Source organism: Notechis scutatus, chromosome 4 (genome assembly GCF_049901735.1).
Source record: "Notechis scutatus isolate UNSWTSFEM ecotype Mainland chromosome 4, rNotScu1.2, whole genome shotgun sequence".
NCBI lineage: Eukaryota > Metazoa > Chordata > Lepidosauria > Squamata > Elapidae > Notechis > Notechis scutatus.
The window spans coordinates 72,799,541-72,820,869 of NC_142012.1; the positions used below are offsets into that span (position 1 = coordinate 72,799,541).

At 40.7% G+C, this 21,329-nt stretch overlaps 1 protein-coding gene across 1 annotated transcript in view; it reads right to left on the reverse strand.

Annotated features, from left to right (window-relative positions):
* Window positions 1–1,618: 1,618 nt before the first annotated feature.
* SYNPO2L (synaptopodin 2 like) overlaps window positions 1,619–21,329 on the reverse strand; it is a 69,485-nt gene continuing 49,774 nt past the window's right edge. Inside the window, exon 4 of the mRNA XM_026674255.2 lies at window positions 1,619–7,988. Within this exon, the coding sequence (XP_026530040.2) occupies window positions 5,665–7,988 (2,324 nt within the window). The 3' untranslated portion in view covers window positions 1,619–5,664. The remainder of the gene's footprint in view (window positions 7,989–21,329) is intronic.

The following is a 21,329-nucleotide window of genomic DNA, read 5'->3' on the forward strand; positions in this document are numbered from 1 at the left end:
GGTTGACTTGCTTGATGAATTGTTTCAACTGGAACAGAAGCAGATGTGTAAGATGGAATGAAGTGTGGCAGATAGACTTGAACTGCCATGCAATGGGGGGAAATACTTGTGTTTCAGCATTTGAGGTGCCATGGGGGCGCAGTGGTTAGAATGCAGTACTGCAGATTAGACAGAATTGCAAGCTAACCGTGGTCATAGCCATAGTTCAATCCTGACCAACTCAAGGCTGACTCAGCCTTCCATCTTTCTGAGATCAGTAAAATGAAGATGCAGATTGTTGGGGGCAACATGCTAACTCTGTAAACTGCTCAAGGAGTCTGTAAAGCACTGTGGAGAGGTATATAACTCCAAGTGTTATTGATATTGATACAGGAGGAGAACTCAATGGTTATTTCCCATCAGGCTAGGGAAATTCTTGCCCTCTTAATGCAGCACATGCAGACGCAAGCAGGAAGTCCACCAGGTCAGCCCTATGAAGCACAGGAACTACATGCTCTGTGTCATCTGGCCAGAAGAAAGTTTGGAGGCGCTTAGAATGGAACAGCCAGCAACATTCCAAGCTGTTGTTCAACTCTCTCCTGCCTAAGGAAGCGCCGGGAGGGTGTGTGTGTGTGTGTTCCTCAGAACCCACCTGGAATTGGTCCATTTTTAATTTGTTTCTTTTTTCAGCTGATCCCCCACACTAGTCTTGGCTTTGTTCTCTCAGTTTTCAGAAAGTTACCCTGCTAATAACAGAATCCTGAGCCCCTACACATAATTTATTTCCAGTATTTTATTGTATTGGAAGGAATAGAAAGCAATTCTCAAATTCATTAATGCATCCCAGAGTTAGGTAATCTTAAATCCTTAATTCCACATATAAATCGTAAATGTGTTTGACGAGTTTGTGTATTTGATAGCAATTCCCATGCATTCCTATGGCTTTGAGCTTCAACCTTCTTCCTGTTAAAAGTTGCGAACTGAAACTCATATTAACAGGGTAGTGGCTCTCTGTTTTCCACCAAAATGTTCAAGGAAATAGATTGATATTCAGAGGCCAAGGAAGGAAGATTATGAAATTCTAGAACACATTGAATATATAAAAGAAAGCTGAAAATGGGCCATGCCTCTGTTTTATTGTTTAATAAACAATTAACTTCAAGGTTTCTGTTTTCAAGTTGCATTGGGAATATTAATCAAGCTTTATTTTAGGCAATAATTAGTCTCACATTCAATATAGGATGTGCATCAGATTTATAATTTTCAAACCTCAGAGCTAACTACTGTAAATCTCAAGCTGTTCTTGATTTTTATTTGGAAGACTCAGCTCCCATAAAATGCAATAGTTCATATTTCATGGTGCACTGTGGCTATGCAACTCTAATTAAAATGATTTCCTATTATTTTCTTTGCATAATGTTTTAAATTTCAGTCCCTAAGAGCTAATTTAACAACTGCAGTGATTCACTTAACAACGGTGACAAGAAAGGTCGTAAAATGGGGCAAAACTCAATACATGTCTCCCTTAGCAACATAATTTTTGGGTACAATTGTGGCTGTAAGTCAAAGATTGCCTGTACTCATTTTGTTTCTAGCATAATAGGAACATGAGAATGAAAAAGCCAAGCGTAGAGAAGAATTAAAGTGCATATCAGAAATGTATTCCTCAGCACAAGCATTTGGAAAGTGACTTTCAGTTTCAAATGAAAGAAAATAAAATAAAAACATAATTCTAGAATGACAGTGTCAATTCTATTATTACTTCAGAAGTTCAGCCTCACACCGTTGGGGAAAAGCTCCCAGCTAGCAGGTTCCTTTCTTCAACATGAAATGGTCAATCTTCAAAAAAGGCAGAAGCGTCATTGTGGGTCACAAACAGCACTCTAGCAAAGGTCATTCTTTGAGTTTGTTGTGGAGAAAGCCAATGTGAAGATCAGAAAGATGCCAGGATCACCCAAAGTGTCTTTCTGCCTTCCAGGTAACGATTTCACTTTTTAGCCCTTCTCCAATCAGAGATTAGAAGAGCTGCAATTGTCCCTTTCCTGGAGGCTTAACTGAAGACTGCTTTTATGCTGGTCTGTCTTTTGGCGGTGTTTCCTATCATAACTTCATATCCATTGTCCAGTTAACAGAAAATGCAATAGTCAGGGAGGAAAGGGCTAGCTCAGCTCCTATATTCCCATGGTAGGATCCTTCACTTTCTTAATTGTACGGAAAATCTGTATTTCTGAGCAGTTCTGACAAGTTCTCGAGACCCACAACAGATCCCAGTTGCTCTGAGAGGTGTATTCATTCTGATGGTCACACTTCACTCTGTGAGATCCAAAAGGTTGCAATAGGCCTAGCAATGCTCGACTTTGGATTATAAAAATTGGACTTGGTTATAGAAACTGGATCTCAAAGCCTTCTCCATTTAACCTCCATTTGTCTCAGTCCCTGATAATACAAATTCTTGGCTGATTGCTATTTGTTTTGGAATTCATCCCACCATCCTCCCTATTTAAAATCTTAATCAGAAGTCTCCTTCCTATTGAAAATATTATTTGGTTTTAAAGGAGCACAATAAAGCTAGGTGGCTTTTTTGTGCCTCATCATCAAGGAATCTTTCTTACAAACATCCCAAAGAGATTTTGCAATTGCATTAGGTTTTCCTAAACTCTCAGTTCTTCAGCTTTCTTCATGCCCTTTGTCTCTGCATGTTAGGCTAAGCTACAAAGTCCTTAATTACCTATAGCTCTTTATTCAAGTTTATTCACTCTCTATATCAATGGAACCTGATATCGATCCTGCTGTGGAATCTCAGAAATCAGGACTGGTAGCCATGTTTGTTAAAAGTCCCAATATGAAACCCAACATGGACAGGTTGGCAATGGCTAAAAGGCTGTGGCCAAGTTATATGGCAGTTTGAATGTGTTCAAATACCATGTTTTTCAGGTTAATATGTTGCATAAACAAAGCTATAAAGCTATTTAACAGACTTCTATGTGTAGTCCATTAAATCCAATTATCCCTTAAATCCAATTTATGTTATTAGCACCAATTTACATTGCTTGAAGAATTAACTGAAATTGTTTTCATCATGATTTGTGTAACCACACAAAATGTATAAATTGCTGCAAAATTCATAAAAATGTTGCCTGTATAATTACATTAATGGCCTACATTGCAACAATTGCCTGGATAATTTTAGGCAAAATTGGTTTTGAAGAAGTTTGAATTAAAATGTTGTATCGAAAGTCTGAAATCCACTGAATGAAGGTCCAGATAAACTAGGTTACATGTAATTCCTTTCCCATAGCAACATGAGCTGTCAAAATAATATAAATAATTCTGACAGATTATTCAGACAGCCAATTCAAGAACTGCAGTTTAGATTGATGTCAAGCCTAGGAAAAGATCCTGAATCTGAGATAAAATACACTATTTGCACACTCCAATCCTCATGTAAATTTTCTGTAAATGGACTAATTTAAAATTGGACTGAATATTGGGTATTTGACACCAAATTTTCAAGGATCTAGGTGTGATTGCTGGCAAAGGAGGAGACAGGATAAGATTATATTTTTAGTGTTTTCCCCTAAGCACTGCATTTCTAATACAACCCCCACCACAAAACTTCAAGGGACTGAGTGAATGCAAAGTAATCCTGGGATTAAAATCCTCTTGCTTCTAGCATCACTACCCAGCCACTTTTAAAGACTTCAAGTAGCTGTAAAATAACTACCCCTTACTTGCTATCTTTAATTAAATTGCAAGAGCCTATAAGGACTTTTGCTGATGTTTTGGCTTAGTGATTAAATCAATCATCTTCTTAGATACAAATGCAAATCCTACCTCATGAATTTTCACACACTTGCTCATACTTCCCACACCCCTTCTACTTGCTCTCTCATAATAAGATGTGAATGCCATCCTTCATTTTAGAAGATTCAATACTCAACACTTCAATTTGCTCCTGTGCATTATCTCCACCCCTATTCTTTTTTTTTTTCTCAGAAGCCTCCAGAAAATATTATTTCTGATTAATGGAAAATGGCTGCCAAGAAAAGAGGTGATGAGTAAACTCTCTCTACGTTTATATCTTTCTTGTAGTTAGGAAAAATGGGTCAGATAGGGAGATTAAGGTCTTCTGGCTGCATTTAAATCACAGCCGCTTAACCCAGAAGGGCATTTCTATGCCTTATTCATTCCCAGCCCTTTCAGTCTTTCTTTCTGGCTCTAAAAGTCATACATAGTTTCTGCTATGACTCTGAGAAGGAAGGGTTTAGTCTTTGGCTCCTGTCCCATTTAATTACAGGCTGAGGTTACAGATACGTTTATGTGAACCAGTGCCTTTCAAATGTTCTGTGTTACTTATTCATTTGTTGTTGTTAGTTGCAAAGTTGTGTCCATGTGCATTTTTTTGCCTTCCTTTTTTCTACAAGTTTATGATGGAACACACAATGTTTTGTGCTTAATTTCCTCACTCCTTTAGCTCCTTTAGCTCTTGAAGAAACCCAAGAAATAATGACTGACCCAGGGAGGTCTAGAGCTAAGTAGGACCTTGAATTTGGGTCTCAGTCAAACATCTTAGCCACAAATGTTGGCAACAGAATTATGAAGCAGCATGGACTTGTCCTGCTTTAGGCCTGAAGCCAGCTGGGTGACTTTGGGCAGTCCTTCTTTCTCAGACCTAAGAAAAAGGTAATAGTAAGCCACTTCTGAAAAGCTTCTCTCCCCCCCTCCCCCCCCCCAAAAAAAATCTTGTCCAGGCAGCTGCCCGAAGTCAGGACTGAGGCACACATACATACTTAACAAATTGCAAAGCAGATTGGAGCCCCCTATTTATCTCAGAATGCTAATCCAAGGACAAAATGTGGGGACAATGAGGAAAAGCTTCCCTGTAAAGTAGTCAAGGTGTCAAACTCAAGAGTGCTTAGATCTGGCCCATGGGGCCTCCCTGGAAAAAGTGAAGGACCAGCCTGCAGTGCCTCTGCCAGTGAAAATGGAGCTCCATTTCTGCTGGCAGAGGGTTGCAGGAGGCCATCACAGCCTAAAACGGTGCTCAGGAGCCCATTTTCATCGGTAGAGCGCTCAGGCCACCGCAGGTGCCCCCGACATGAATGACGTCGAGATGGCCACGCCCACCCCAGCCATGCCTCCCCCGCTCCTTCCCTCTGTGGTCAAACACAACCCTGATGCGGCCTTCAATGAAATTGAGTTTGACACCTTGTTGTAAGGGGCGGGGGGGAACCCTCTTGGCAATTTTATTTCTTTGCCCACCTTTGGCTTTAGATGGAGGCAGGCTGTCAATGCTCAAGATGAGTCTCGGTCATCTGCCATGTAAATGAAAAGCTTTCTACCGTCACTATTTTATTTTCCTGCTCCAAAAAACAAAACAAAAAACCCTGCTGAATCCTGTTGAAGAATTTCAAACCAAAAAAACTGAGGGATTGGGGTTTAGAAAGAAAGGCAGTTTGTCTCCAGTTTGGCTTCATTGATCTAATTTATAGGAATTAGGTTTAAACAAAAGAAGGCAACCACAAAGACAAATATTTAGCCTAAACGTCTGGCTTGTGCCTATGGCCATTTTGCACACTGCACAGAAGCAAACTTAAGTTTGCAATCCAGAGCACAATTATCAGTGAGCTGAAACTAATCTCACTTACAAAATTGAAGATATTAAAATGATCAGAAAAGACTTTTTCATTGGTGACCAGAACCTGGTCTCCAAATATGTGCCTGCATTCCAGTCTGAGATGCTGAAAACCTGGGTCTAGCTACCTGGAAATTGAGGGATGATGTGGGCCGGCTTGAGGAAGCCCCTCTGTTCATCTCACTGAGTTCAGGAGAACTTTGATATTGGAGGGGAACTCCCTGATATGGCCCTGGGGACGCAGGCGCAGAAGTAGAGGTCACCTCTGATCTCCAAACTGGTTCATCCAATGTTGTGGCTGAACGAGGGGCTAACACTGTGGGAGCCACACCACTTGAAATTGGCATTGGGACAGGGGTGGAAAAACGACGAACTTCATAGGTCCTGGTTGTTTTCACAGGGGCTTGCTTGGCCGGTGTGAAAGACAAGCTGGACTGTTGAACTGTTGGACTTGTCGGGGCCTGGACACCAGTGTTTGTAGTCTCCCCAAAACAGAACATGGCAGAATTTAGTTGGTATGGTTGATGTCTGAGGAAGTCAATGACTTTGATCCCTGATTTGTGGCTTGGTGCTTTTTTAACTTTGCTCTCTCCCTTTGTGGCCTGGGATTTGCTAGCTGCCAATGGGTGAAATGGGGAATGCAATGGGTTATAAGCTATGGGAGGTGGGGCACGAATATTTGGTGAATACTTCCAGGAAGACGGAAGAGAAGGTGCTGGAGACGGAGTTCTTGGCTTTGATGTTGGTACAGCCTGCACCACAAACTTATCCATTCGGCTCTGTCGCTTAGCAAAAAGCTCCGCCCCTTTCCCCTTCAAATGAGACAGGTCATATGCAGGAGAGGAGCCATTCACCATTCCATTAGGGGTACTAGACTGCTGAGGCTTAGGAGCTACTGGAGGTGGGGTCTTAAACTTCCGGCCTGAGAACTGCATAAAGTTGCAGGCTTCTGCTCCCAGACTGAGAACATCTTCCTCAGGGCCTGACTCAAATGCTGCTCCTTGGTGGTCCCCTTTGGGTTTTTCATCCAGATTCTGCACAAGGGATAATAACTCTGGATTTGGGGAATTCTTTTTCTTCTCTTCTACAGATTTGAACATGGGCTTCTTACTGCTTCGGCGGCGGGCCTCCTGCAAGATACCTGTTCTGGGAGCTGGAATTGCAACCCTCTGCTCCCTGGAGGCCAAAGGCTCAGAAGCAGGTCGTGGAATAGCAGAGTCATTACTGGGGAATTGCTGGATTGGTGGCTGATTGATGGGCTGTGGAACTGGACTAACATCAAAAGTAGAAGATGCAAAATCCTGGGTTTGTGGAGAAGACAATACGTTAGATGTAGCTATGACTGCATCCACAGTTGGTCTAGAAGAGGACGAGAGAAATATAGAAGCCGTGGAGGTTCTACCTGCCCTGGAAAGTGATTTAGCTTCTGCTGATTTTGCATCTGTTGCTCTCTGTACTGATGATGGTGTAGTTGGGATATATAGAGACACAGATGTGCTTGCTGTGCCTTTAGGTTGCTCCGATGATGGAGGGGCAGCAAGGACTGTACCTGAAAAAACAGGGGAAACAGGAGGGGCAGCTGTTCTCTGGTCACCTACCCTCTCACTACTCTTTTTTAGCACCAGGGGTCTAAATATAACAGATGATGTCATAGAACGTTGCCCAGAAAATCCAGGAGTGAAAGGCCGAGCAGACCTATTGAAGATGCCTGAGGTATTTGAAGATATCTGGGGGCCCTCTCCAAAGATAACAGATGGAGACTGGAGCTGAGCAGGATTAGGTGGTGGCAGCTCACTAGAAACTTGTGCAGATTCTAAATGGACACTTAGGGGAGTCTTTTCAGCCTTCCATGGCATTGGTGCTTCAGTACTAATCCTGCTGTGTGTAGGCTGGATGGCTGAATTTGGGAGCTCCGCCTCTGGTTTCTGGGCAGACATATTTTCCAGTGTCTGCTTCCCAGTTTTCTGCCTCTGCTGCTCAAATAATTGTGCTCCTCTCCCTGAGGCTTCACTCAGCCCTTGCTGTAGCTGGGCCTGCTCCTGTGCAGGATGGCCTTTGGGCTTCTCAATGTCAAGGTAGGTGTTGCCTCCATCTGAGTGGTTAGTTAAACTTCGAGCATCCGAGAAGCCTTCTTCATCCAATTCTGACTCACTAGTTGGGAAGACTCCGTCCTCTTCATCATAGCAGCGGTCTTCCTCCACACTCCCAAAACTGACTAGGGTATATTTCTTAGCTCTCTGCCTGCGTTTTTTAAACATCAGAACTCCCTTGGAGTGGGGGTTGGGGGCATCCGTCAACAGGGATGCAATAGTTCTGCATTTGGTTTTGGCTTCCTTCATGTTTTTTTCTTGCATGCTCACACCACGATTAAGCTCTGTAAAGAAGAAAACAAAAAGCACAATCAGGGTTCTATGAAGAATCTACATGGGAGCACATTTGTAGCATCTGTAAGGCAAAATAGCCTTACTGATGATAGGAATGTTCTTGGCTCACAAATGAATTGTATTCAAGGTTGTATTCTACCAACAAAGGAATGCAAGATGTCATAGTAACTTGATAGAGGAAAAGAAATCTTTGGCAGTAAATTCCAGAGAACCTTCATGATTGAGCAACTGAAACTTGGACCTGACCTAGTAAAATCCAATTAGAATTTATTATGAGAAATTATTAGACTTTATAACATCAAGGTCCATCAGGTGAAAGATACCAGTTTATACCTGTGGGAAAGAAACCTACAAGGAGAAATACATCAGAAAGAAAACATTTAGCTCAGTTAGCTCCTAGTTGCACTGTTAGGCTTTCTGTAAGCCAGGGGTGTCAAACTCAATTTCATTGAGGGCCACATCAGCATTACGGTTGCTCTCAAAGGGCCAGTTGCACCTAAGACTATGATGACTCACAGAGGCCAAGAGGGCATGGCTGGGTGGTAACAGCTGGGGTGTCATGACTAGGTGGCTGGGTGGGGGTGGCCGGCTTGACACCGCTCACTGGGCATGGCTGACTCAGGCCGGCTGGGTTGGGATGGAACAGGTCTCACTAGCTAACTCGATATGAGGACAATTTGGTGCCCCACAAGTTCCTCGCTTCCCCAAATTGCTGGCAGCCAAGTGCATGCATGCACTCACACACATACACAAACACAAACACACACACACACATACACACACCATTCTAAGTTTGGGGACTTTTATCCACAGAAGAAGGAGAGGGCCTTCTCCCCAAACTCAGGCATGACTGGCAGTTTGCAAGCTCAGATATGGATAAAAGTCTCCAAGCTTGGAATGGTGTGTGTGTGTGTGTGTGTGTGTGTGTGTGTGTGTATGTGTGTGCACGCACAGCACCCCTAAGGAGACTTTGTCAGCAAAGCAAGAGGTGGAAACGGCATTGCTGCATGTGGAAGTGCGGAGAAGGAAGTTTGCAGGAAGCAGTTTCCTCTGAGTCCAACTTCTGCCTTGACAGAACTCTGGAGAGCAAGAGGAGGCGGCAGGGGAGAAGTCCTGCATGAGGGAGGCTGGGCCTTCTTGAAATCCCAATTTCCAGTTGTGTGTGATAAGGATAAGCTGGCTTGTTGGGGCAGCTTTCCCTCACACACACCTCCATTCCCTCCTCCCCTCCAGAGATCAAGGCAGAAGTTGGAAACTTCATCCTGAAAACTTTCTCCTCCGTGTTTCCACCTGCAGGAGCATCATCCTCAGCCTCCTGTGGAAGGCCAGGCAAGACTGGGAGGGGGGATCCAGAAGCCTCCAGTGGAGGAAGGCAAGACCAGGGCAAGTGCCAAAGCCTCATCCACCAGAGCCTCATGGAGGCCCCACGCATGGCAGCACAGGCCACTCTGCAGCGCAGCCTCTCTCCCTCCTTCCCTGCTTCCCTCCTTCTCATTCCCATCTCCTTCTTTCTTTCTTCCCTTCCTTCTTCCCTCCCTCCCCCTTTCCCTGCTTCCCTCCTTCTCATTCCCATCTCCTTTCTTTCTTCCCTTCCTTCTTCCCTCCCTCCCCTCTTTCCCTGCTTCCTCCTTCTCACTCCCATCTCCTTCTTTCTTTCTTCCCTTCCTTCCCTCCTTCCCCCTCTTTCCCTGCTTCCCTCCTTCTCACTCCCATCTCCTTCTTTCTTTCTTCCCTTCCTTCTTCCCTCTCTCCTTCTTTCACATTCCAATCTCCTCCCTCCCTCTCTCCCTCCTTCTCATTCCTATCTCCTTCCTTCCTTCCTTCCTTCCTTCCTTCCTTCCTTCCTTCCTTCCTTCCTTCCTTCCTTCTTTGTTCCCTCCCTCCCTCCCTCTTTCTCTCGCGCTTTCACTGCCTCCCTCCTTCTCACTCCCACCTCCTTCCTTCCATCCTCCCTCTGCACCCAGAGGGAGGGTGAAAGAGTGTGGCAGCACAGCCAGTGGCTTTCCCACATGGGGGCGGGAGATAGTGTGTGAGTCGTCCTGGTGAAAGGGAAGTACTCACGGGCTGCGGGGCCAGTGGGCAAGGCCAGGTTGGCGAGTGGGCCATGGAGGCGGCAGAGGTGCTAGTGGCAGGCATGGCTGCTGGGGCTCTACTACCTGCTGATCTACAACAACTTTGTGGGGGCCACCCGGGCTCTGTCTTGCCCCGTAGGCTGACCACATTCCTGCAGCCCACAAGTGTTTCCCTTTCACTAGGGACTCTCCTGCCCCCGTGTGGGAAACCACTTTTCTTTCAACAGGGACTATAAAACTGCCCTGCCCCGTCCTTTCACCGGGAACACACAGTCCCTGCATGCTCACTGTTCCCTGTGTGTGCCTACAGGGGGACCATGTGGCTGGCCCTCACTATCTCCAGGGCAGCTCCTCAGGGCAGATCTAACCGCATCATGGGCCGGATGTGGCCCATGGGCCTTCAGTTTGACCTGTCTGGTCTAAGTCATCAAAATTGCAGGCACTCAGCTCAGAAATCTTTTGGGATTTGCTAAATTTGAAGGGTCTATACAACATTCCTGACATCTCCACTCTTTTGGATAAATGTTGATACCGGGATGTTATCAGTTCTGCTATTAAGCAGATTGAGAATCAAGGAGAGTGACATAATCATAGAAATTGAGGTAGAAAAAGTACTAATAATACTCCATATTCCTAATTAGAACATAGAGCATAGGATAATAGGGTTGGAAGGGACTTCGGAGGTTTTCTAGTCTAAGTAGAAATACTACTATTAAATTATTAAAATATGTCTATCAAAAAAATATCCACCTTCCCCAGTTTATGAGTACAGTATTATGGAAGTTTCAATTGAGCAGCGTTTCCTGTATTAATTTGTAAATAATTTTTAAATTGCCCTAATGCTGACTGCAAGCTCAGCACAAAGTTTACAATCTATTGATAGTAAATAAAATGTACATTGATGAGATGATGCAAAACTTCTCCTTAGCAGTCTCCTATTGGCACAGCAGTGGTTAGAGGACTAGTAGATGCTATAAAACCCTGGTTAGCATTTGCCTTCAGTTACTACCATGCTTCCACTTAAGAAATGAGGATGGAAAAGCTGCCTTGTTTACTTTATAATCAAATGCTAGTAGTAATAACAGCCCTCATTATCATGAGTAGGATGGAAAGGAGACTGGTGTAACATTTCTAGCCAAACTAACCTTTTCTATTGCATAAGATCAGAATAATAAGGATTCAGGCACTTCAGCATCATTTTCCCATTTGAGAAAAGTATCAGTGGTGGAAACAGCTGTAATAAATTCTTCTCCTCTTAGAAGAAATCAGGGACTGCACAATACATGGGTTCAAAGCCGCTTCCAACCTCATCCTACTTTTTCCTAATTCCTTTTTTTTTAAAGTTCTCTTTCCTAATTCAGTTTCCTTCCTCAGGCAAACATCCCTACGGAAAAAAGAAATACGGAAAGAGAAGAAGCTTGCTAAGTTCAGGGCACAAAGGAAATGGGTACCTGCATATGGTTGGTCCAAGGGCTTGATAGCAGCATCCAGTCCTGGAGAGCAGGGCATGTCACGTACTGTTTTTAACTCCCAGCTCTCCATAAAGAGAGAGAGAAGGAGTAGAATAGCTCCCTTCTGGAGCAGAATCAAAACCTTAAGAGTCCAGGTCCTTTGACTGCAACGCTGCTGGCCTTTTAAAGCCACTCTTTTGTCTCTTCAGTACTGCTGCTAAAAGCCATGAGGTCACTCTTGCTATTTTTACCCTCCAGGCATCATCACTAAAAAGGGTGATGGACATTGTCAACTGTCAAACACTTGCTCCACTTCCCATCCTCCTCTCATAGCTAGGGTTAAAATAAGGCAGAATGTTTCTCACAACAAGTTTCCACACTTCTGAATAGAATAAAGGCATCCAATGTAGTTTAGATTTTTCCCCCTGGCATTCACTCACCTAACACAAAGTTTGGCTCCCTTCCCCCCCACCAAAAAACCCCCACTCAAATTGTAATTTTAATCAGTATTTGAATCAAAGTGTATTCACAAACTGAATTTTTGCCACAGGTCATACAATATGGCGCACTATTGTTTTTCACATCCAAAATGTGGCTAACATACGAAAACTAATAACATTATAAGTGCATCATTAAGAGGAAATAAATTTTCCCTTCTTTACCCTTATTCTTCAAGATATATGTCAATGGGGCAGGGATTCTATGTAATTAATAACAGAAGCCAGGAATATACATTTTGTATATTGTGCTATTCTGAATCACAAAGTAACCAATCTTGACATGATTATCATAATTCTCTTTACCTTCATAGCTCTATGTGGGGTTTTAAAAAATTTCCCTATTCTAATTTGAATTGGCATATAAAAGTAAGACAAGGTTCTGTAATCAGGAACGGCAGTAAATTATTGTGCCAGTTATTTACAGTCACGAATTGTTGGGATATAACTATGTGCAAAGCAATATAGAGGTGACTTTGGAAAAGGAATAGATGAACCATTAAAGAGGAGAGAAAGCTACTCAGTCCTGGAAAGTGAGAAAGAAACTCAAGGTAAAACTGCCTTGATTCTATTTGGTATAAGATGGGGCAGATGGAAACTCTGACACAGGCTTTTAAGATTTTCTGATTCTACTTTCCACCTATAAAAACATTCTTTGAATTGCTGCCTTGTCTGTTTGTTGACCTGGCTTACCTCAAAGGGCTGACACCAATCCTGAAAGCCTGTTAGATTTTCTCTCTGCACCATCTTATACTTAGCATAATTAAAATCTGCCTCAACAAAATCAAGGTGGGATTACTTTGAGTTTCTCATGCCTTTCTCTTTCTCAGGACTCAGTAATCCCTAAAATAATAATAATAATAATAATAATAATAATAATAATAATAATAATAATAATAATAATAATAATAATAATAATAATAATAATAATTCATCTGAATAAACTGAGTATCTGTTTCCTGCCTTGATCCTACCTTAAATACAAATACTATGATCTGATGGAAATATGGGGGGGGGGGGAATCTGGATGACCCTACCTTGGAGGTTTGTCCATACCTATCCTGGCAGAAGAAGTGTAAAAAACAGGTGGCATGTCAACAACTAATGCAATATGACTGAGATTTTTCTTTACATTCCTTTACGGACTTGCAGTGATGCACCATCTTATGCATTGTTGCCATTCAAGTTGCTGGATTTGACTGTTACACTGCCAATCATCTCAATTCAAGTGTATTTTTACAATTGGTGTCTGAACATGATGGAAATCACAGTTCAATCAATTCATTGATAGGATGGTCCAGAAATAAATCTCTTAGTCTTTCACATTTGGAGTCAAAAACTGCTGTAGCCAAGTGAACCGTGGCAGAAATTTCCTGGATTTTTTTCCCCGCTTAGCTCTTTTCTTATACAACTTCCCATTTGTTTTATTTCTGATGAAGGTCATCTTGAAAATAAGATGAATCAAATATGATTTTGATCACCATCTAGCAGCCAGCCTCAACAATACCCTACTCTGGCAGCCAGTATCAAAGTGAAATGGATTATGTGGATAAGTCTGCGGAATGAGGGGGAAGAGATGCTGTATAGAAAAAAAACAGACAAGAGAAAGTGAAGCCCCCAGTGGATTAATGGTCAAAGAAAGAAACTTAGAAAGAATTGATCACTTGGTTTAAAGTGGCAATGGGAAATTTGTTCCATCAGACTTTCAACATTCTGATGATCTATCCTAACAATAGTGTACAATTAACTCATCTAGTTGTGCTTCCTATCTGATTTACCAGAGAGATAAAACTTCATGAACACCAATAGCCTTTTCTGTTACCTAATTTCTCTTATCTTGTCTTTAGAAAAGGATCAGACACCTAGAATGGTCAGTGCAGACAGAAAATGAATATTCATCATTAAAACGATGGGATCAAAATGAATTTTATGCTAACAAGATCATTTGGAATTTATTTGTTCATGTTCATAGAAGTTTAGAGTAGCTATACAATCATAAAAATGTGATCTGGTTTTGGCTGATGCTTCATATATATGACATCTAAATAAGATAGTGCAAAGTTCTTTATGACCATTTTCAGCTTAAGCATTTAAGCATTTCCCTCTTCAGCAGATATGTTATAGAAGGCACCCTATACTTGTTTCCAAGTTTTGTATCTATCCTCTAGTACTTGACAAGACCTTTCTTGACAGGAGGACAGAGATCAGCTTCAACATTTGTTGTTCAGAGTGGCATTAGGAGGAAAGAAACGGACCTGGATATGTGGCATATGAGGACACAAGTTATATATTGTATGGGCCAAATTCAATTTATATAAATGCAAAAATTATTGGATTTGGGGGAGGCTTCCGGTTTGAGCTTCTTCGGCGACAGACCGAAACCTCGTCTCTGCGAGGCTTTGATCTGTGCTCGCCGCTGGAGCGCCCCGAGCCAGCTGGTTTCGGGGCTAAGCCACCCCGTAGAGGTGGTGAAGAAGGGAGAGACTGCCTGCAGGGTTGAGGAGAGCCGCATCTCTCCTCCCCAGCTGGCCATTACTCCCTTTCCCGAAGGTGGTTGCAGCAGTGGTCAGAAATGGCCACTACAAAGAAGAACTCGACCGGAAAAGAATGTGCAGAAAGAAGATAAGAAGAGAAAGTTTTGGTTGACCGGGTCAAACAGCAAAAGCAACAAATAAGGTACCTTGGAATTTAAATTTAATAACATTGTTCCCAAAGAAGATTTTGAAGCTGCGAAGGAGAGAGAGAAGGGAAAGGATTAGCTTTTTTTTTCTTCCCTTCCTTATACTGACAGCTAAGAGACTTAAGCAAGAAATTGAAAAAAATCCACTTTGACATTAATAGGCATCTAAGCTGAAAATAAAAGTCAAAGGGATAATAAAGATTTCTGGATATTTAAAAGTTTTTAAAAGCAGGAAAGGAGAAAAAAAAAGAATAAAAAATCTGGAAAAATGGAGGAGACTGCCTGGAACTAAGGAATGGAACTGTAACTAAAAGGAACTTACAGTGAAATTTCAACAAGATTCCTCAAAGATACATCTTAATTGAAACTTGGTAACAAAATAATAGAACCCCAGGAAGAGAAAGTGGAAAAAAGAAGCAGAAAGAAACAGCCTTGGATTATTTGGATTACTTGGTGATTTTTGGTTTTTGCATCTGGATGACTAAAATTAACCGGGTGGTTGTTTAAAAGTCTTTAAAATGGTATCACTCTTAGAAGAACTGAAAATGGAACTTAAAAAATGGAAAGAAGATGCACAAGAAGGGATAGGTTCTTTTGGCTTCGTATTTCAATTCTTAGAAATGGAGATCTGGAACTATGAGAAACAACAAGAAACGCTTGCAGAACAAGAAGATTGGGACAAAGAAGAAGCCATCTTTAATGATCAAATAATTTTAAGTGGGGGAAAAAAGAAAAGGGGGGAAAGAGTGAAAGGTTTAAGACTAGAAAAAACAACCAAAAAGAAGAAGAAGAATTTGAAAGAAAAGTATAATATTAAATAATATTATATAATTAATAATATAATATTAGAAAGAAACAGAAGAGGGGATTACAGATGAGAGAGTTAGAAGTAGAGAGACGAGGGGGTAAAAAGGGGAGGGAGAAGAAGAGGGGCAAGAAGGTAAGGAAAACAAGTTGTAAAAGACAGAAACAAGAAATGGAGAAACAGGGAAAAGATATAAGGATTGTAACCATAAGCTTGTTTAGAGATAATGGGTGAAAATTTAATTGCAAAAGGGATTCTGCAAAGGTACATAAGATAGCAATTGTTATATTATAAACAGAAATAATTTTAGAAAATATGATTAAAATGATGGATAAAATATTTACTGTAATGTAGTTGAATGTTTGGTAATAAATAAATGAATTAAAATGATTGAGAGAATTAAATGGGAACATTTTTAATTATTAGTAATGATTTATAAAAATATAAGTGAGAAATATGGGAAAAAAGAATTAACTATGGAAAGTTTATAAGTGTTCCCCAGGAAGTATGATATTTAATTGAAAAATGTTAAAGATGTTAAGATTTTAATGAATATTAATGATAGAATTGAATTGGAATGGAATGTGTATATATATATATATATATATATATATATATATATATATATATATATATATAATTAATTTTTCTTTTTAAGAATATAGTGTGTATTTTAAGAATGTACCAAGCAGAATTCGATTGGAAGTTATGTATTATATTGAATGGTATAATCTTAAAGGTATACATTGAAGCTTAAATAAGAGTTTGAATGGATAAAATTAAAAGATATAAAGGTGTCATACTCCAATTGGTAACTACAGGGAAAAATTTGTTTAATAAGAAAAGAAAATATGAAATTGAAACAGGACAGACAAAAGTATAAATATAATGATTTGATTTAGATGAGATAATTAAAATAAAGTTGAGAAAATTAAAAGAGGGGAAAAACTATGTAGAAAATATAAAATGGTAATAAGATATGGAATAGAATATAAAAATGAGCATGAAATTGAGTTTGGTGTCTGTATGAAGAAGTGTTAACCTGGGACCATGCTATTTTCGAAAAAGATGTTTTATTTGTATTTTGTTTTTGTGAAAACCCAAATAAAACTTTCAAAAAAAAAATTATTGGATTTGGAAAATAGTTCCTCATTCCCAAGATTGCAATAATCAAAATAGGGCAGGGGTTGCCAACCTTTTGGACTTTAGGGACCACCAAAGTCATAATTTTAAATCGCGCGGACCACTAATATGAATTTTGACAGATGGTGGCTGCAGGAAAAACGTCTGCAGGGAAATTTCCCGTCTTGTTTTCCTACCGATCGATCATTCTTTATTTGGGATTGCAGGATACCGTCTCCAGCTCTGTTCTCGGTGGGGGGAGGGAGAGAGAGACTTTTGGCTTCATGCAAGGAAAGCAGCAGAAGCAGCAGAAGTCTTTCTTTCTCTCCCCCAAACTCCACCAGAATGAGTGTTTGCCGGCGCAGCCTCTTGGAGCAGGAGGCCTTGCAGGGTCACAAAGACTCATTTCTGGTGGAGTTTGGGGGAGAGAAAGAAAGACTTCTGCTGCTTTCCTTGCGTGCAGTCAAAAGCAGAAGAAAGAGGCAGAAAGAAGCATCCCAGTGGCCAGATGAGGCGCATGGGGCGTGTGGGACAAATTCCCCCCTCCATCCTTTTCCCCCCTCCCCTCACTACCTTGTGTTGTTTGCAATGCAAGCGATGCAAGCCTTGTGTTCCAGCAGGCCATGTGGGCGGTGCAGCCTTGTGTTCCGGCACAGCCAGGGTTAATTAATTGCTTTGGGGGTGACATTTCTCTGCGGACCACCAAAATTTTCTCATGGACCACCAGTTGTCCCCAGCCCGCTGGTTGGCGACCACTGTCTTAGGGTAATCTCAGAGTAAGAGTTCCCACACTTCTGTTTGCCGTTGAAATAGTTGCCGTTGCAGAATGAAATAGAAGATTCTTGGGCTTTGGGCTGGTTCCTCAAATTTAGAAACACAGGAAAGGATTTCAAATGCGCCAAAATAATTTTGAAAAGTCTACTTAATTCTCCTGTTTATAAGTAAGCAATATTTCATGCATGCTCAGTTTTAAAATAAAATAGCTTTAATCAAAAACCTTTGTCAAATAGAAACCAAGGAAATGCACTCCTGTTGATTATTCTAGACCTCTTAAAGCTTTTTATGCTACTGAAAAAACCCGTAGGCTTGCTTTATTAAAATGTCATTTCTGCTTGATCCTATTTACAAGTATGCCATGGGATCTTATGAATTTTCACTGGGATATGCATTAATTTCAAACGGATAGAAAGCTATTAGGAAGGGACCGGTGCACAATATGAGGCAAGATCCTACTTGCATGCTGATGACTCAGCACATAGAAAATTCTCTGATTTAGGAGAGAAGACAATGTATTTTTGCTCTGTGATTGAATGAGCAGGTAGATAATTTGGGGTTATTTCCTAATCTCATTGAAAGTCCAGATGTTCAGCTTTGTTGTAGCTCTGCTATTGTACTCACTGTAGTCATTCCTGAACAGAAATAGTCTAGCAAGTGCTGGTAATATTTTTTTTAGGATCTTTTCAATGTGTTTTATGTAGGATTGCCCTTGAAAATGTAATTGAAAATACAGCTGTGACTGCCCTGATACTGTTAGGGACAGTTGTCAAGAATCATGTAACTCTGTCTTGAAGGAGCTGTATTGGTTAACTATTGGATGCCAAGCCACACTCAAGGTAATAATGTTGATGTACCTGAAGGAATACAGGTAGTCCTTAACTTACAACAGTTTGTTTAGTGACTTTCAAAGTTACAACACACTGAAAAAAGTGACTTATGACCATTTTGCAACTTATGACCATTACAGCAAGCCCATGGTCACATGATTTACATTTGTATGCTTGTCAACTGACTCACATTTATGACGGTTGCAGTGTCCTGGGGTCATACAATCACCTTTTGCAACTTTCTGGCAAGCAAAGTCAATGGGGAAACCAGATCCACTTAACAACCATGCTTCTAATTTAACAACTGCAGTGGTTCACTTAACAAATGTGGCAAGAAAAATCATAAAATGGGGCAAAATTAATTTAACAAATTACTCACTAAGCAACATAAATTTTGGGCTTCATTGTGGTCGTAAATTGAGGAATAGCTGTACCTCTTCCTTTAACATCCTTAAATGCTGAGGACGCCTCACACAGCCGTTCTCTATGATCCTGCCCCAAATAGGGCATATCCCCCATCATAAAAGGCTAATAAAAGGGTGGGCTAATCCCTGCCTGTTCTGTTTATAAATTGCTGAGCTCTTCCAGAACTAACAGGATAGATGATGTTGCTTATGCTGTTCTTACCGGTTGTGTTGATTTTAGTGGTGTTTGATTGGTCATTTTATCAATATTATTACTAAATTGTGACTTTTTTAACAAGTAGAAGATACAAATAATACAAATAAATAATATTTAATTAAATTTCATTACAACTGATCTTTCTTCACAAAAATAAGTGCTTGGTTTGGATGAAAGCTCTCCCAATTAATAGCTGCTTCTTGTTCAGGAAAAAGGGATACATACACACACTACAAGTGAAAGAGACATACTAATTTCCGATTTTGAATGTGTTGCAAATGAAATGGGTTTTATTATACTGGATCTGACCTAAGGTGGGCTTGCAGGGTGTATCTGGGCATGTTCGTATCTGCTACTGCCTCCTTTGCTCTGTCAATAATGCATGGAAACAAAATATGAAGCGGAATATAATTCAGACAAAAGATCAGCAGAGGTGAGCAAAAATCAGGGAAGCAACAAGTCAACTGGGACAAAAATGAGAGGAGAAACCAGTGACTGTGGCAGTGGTGGGGTTCAATTTTTTTTACTACCAGTTCTGTGGGTGTGGCTTGGCGGGCTTGGCAGGGGAAGGAGACTGTAAAATCTCCAGTCAAAGGTGGTATTTGCCAGTTCTCCAAACTATTCAAAATTTCTGCTCCTGGTTCTCCAGGACTGGTCAGAACCTGCTGAATACCCACCTCTGGACTGTGGTGTGAAAAGAAACAATAAAGAATGAACTAAGGCCCAGCCCTGCTGCTTAGGCAGCTCACTCCAGGCCCCAACATCAGACTCCCAGAGTGGGAAAGCAGAAGGAAGGTTTTCTCATTTCTCTGATGGCCCTACTTATAATTCCGCATCTTGTAACTGGAGATCGTATCTAGGAAAGTAAGGGAAGGAGGGGAAGAGGGGCTGGGTGATCCTGAAGGAAAGAAGGATACGGGTAAGATTCGGTCTCAGCTCTGACACAGATTCAAGATCTTGGGCAAAGCCGTCTATCCTTAGTGGACTGCCTTCCCTGAAATGAGTTTCATTTACAGCAGAAAACCGTAGGCCCCCCAAATTATTTGGCAAATTATTTTTGCAGTCTTTGCAATGTATGCTTGTGATTTAGCAGACTTATCATGTCAGCCATTTTATATTGGTGTCAATGACATTTCCTCAAACGTTTAAATATGGTTTCTAAACTGGTCCTACTCAAACTGCACCTATTTCCAGGTAACAACGGAATATGCAGACTGTTTCAATCTTTTTTAATTTTTATGTTTCTTTTTCTCTAGCATGTGTGCCATTTTGTGCAGAGTTGGTAATAATAGTTTTGCTTTGCTTATTATATTATTATTATTATTATGAAGATCAGCCTAGAATTTTTTTGCTTTACACAAAGGTTGTGAGTTGGCTATCTGCTTATCTATTCAAATTTTAATTTGTATAATAAGCTCTAGATGCTTGTTTTTCAGAAAAAAAAACATTTTTGAAGCAGGCCATAGAATAGTTATAGCAGTTAAAATCAAATTGCAGCTTTTGATTGCCCACGGTCCTGAATACTTCTTCTGTAGCCTTAGAAATGCCACATATGATGTATCTGGCTTCTCTGAGGTACATTTCACTGTACTGACTCCACTTATGAAAATAAGTTATGATGCAGAATATGGCTCACCCCTCTAGGACAATCAGATGGAAGAGAGCAGCTGAGCATGCCTTGCCCAGCATTCATCTCATGGCTGTACATTATTCAAAAGAGATAAATAGACTCACTTGAAAGTCACTGAAACTCCTGGCAAGCTATCAGGAAATTAAATCACTCGGCTCTAATTTTAACTCATTTTCATTTCTTTTTAATCACTTTTAAACTGTGAAGTACAATTTAAGCTTATTTTAATAATTCAGCATTTCTCATCAGCTTGGGAGTAATATACAGTATGCATTTTTTGCTAAAATAAATTATCTCTCTTCAAAATATCCATGTTGACATTTGTCCAATCTTTACTTGGAAACCTTCAATCAGGAAAGGACATTCTGCATTCCCTAAGTGATTTCTGTCTGATTAATGTTTTCAAAATATTTGGAAAAAAATAATTTTAATAAAGATTTTCAACCAATACCAGCAATTCAGTTCATTAAGTCTCTGATTAGAAAGAAATATATAGTAGTTTGATGTATTTCTTCCAGGAGCTCAAAGAAGCTCTCTTCTTGTTTTTTTTTCTCCCCATGCCAACATCTCTAGGAGATAAGTTGGACTGAAAGGAAAGGATCGATGCAAAATTGCCCGGAGGGGACTAAAATCTCAGAGTCCATGCCGCTGGCCCAGCTCTGGCCCACACTGTCTCATGGGCTGAGATAGAGGATTATTCCAGAGCCCCTCAGAGAACTTTCATGACTGGGAATACATTTAAAGATTATCTTAGTTTAAAATTATCTTATCTTAGTTTAAAATCTTCATCACTAAACATGCTGGCCCTTGCTTTGTTGGTTCTATTCATGCAACACACTAAACTATAAA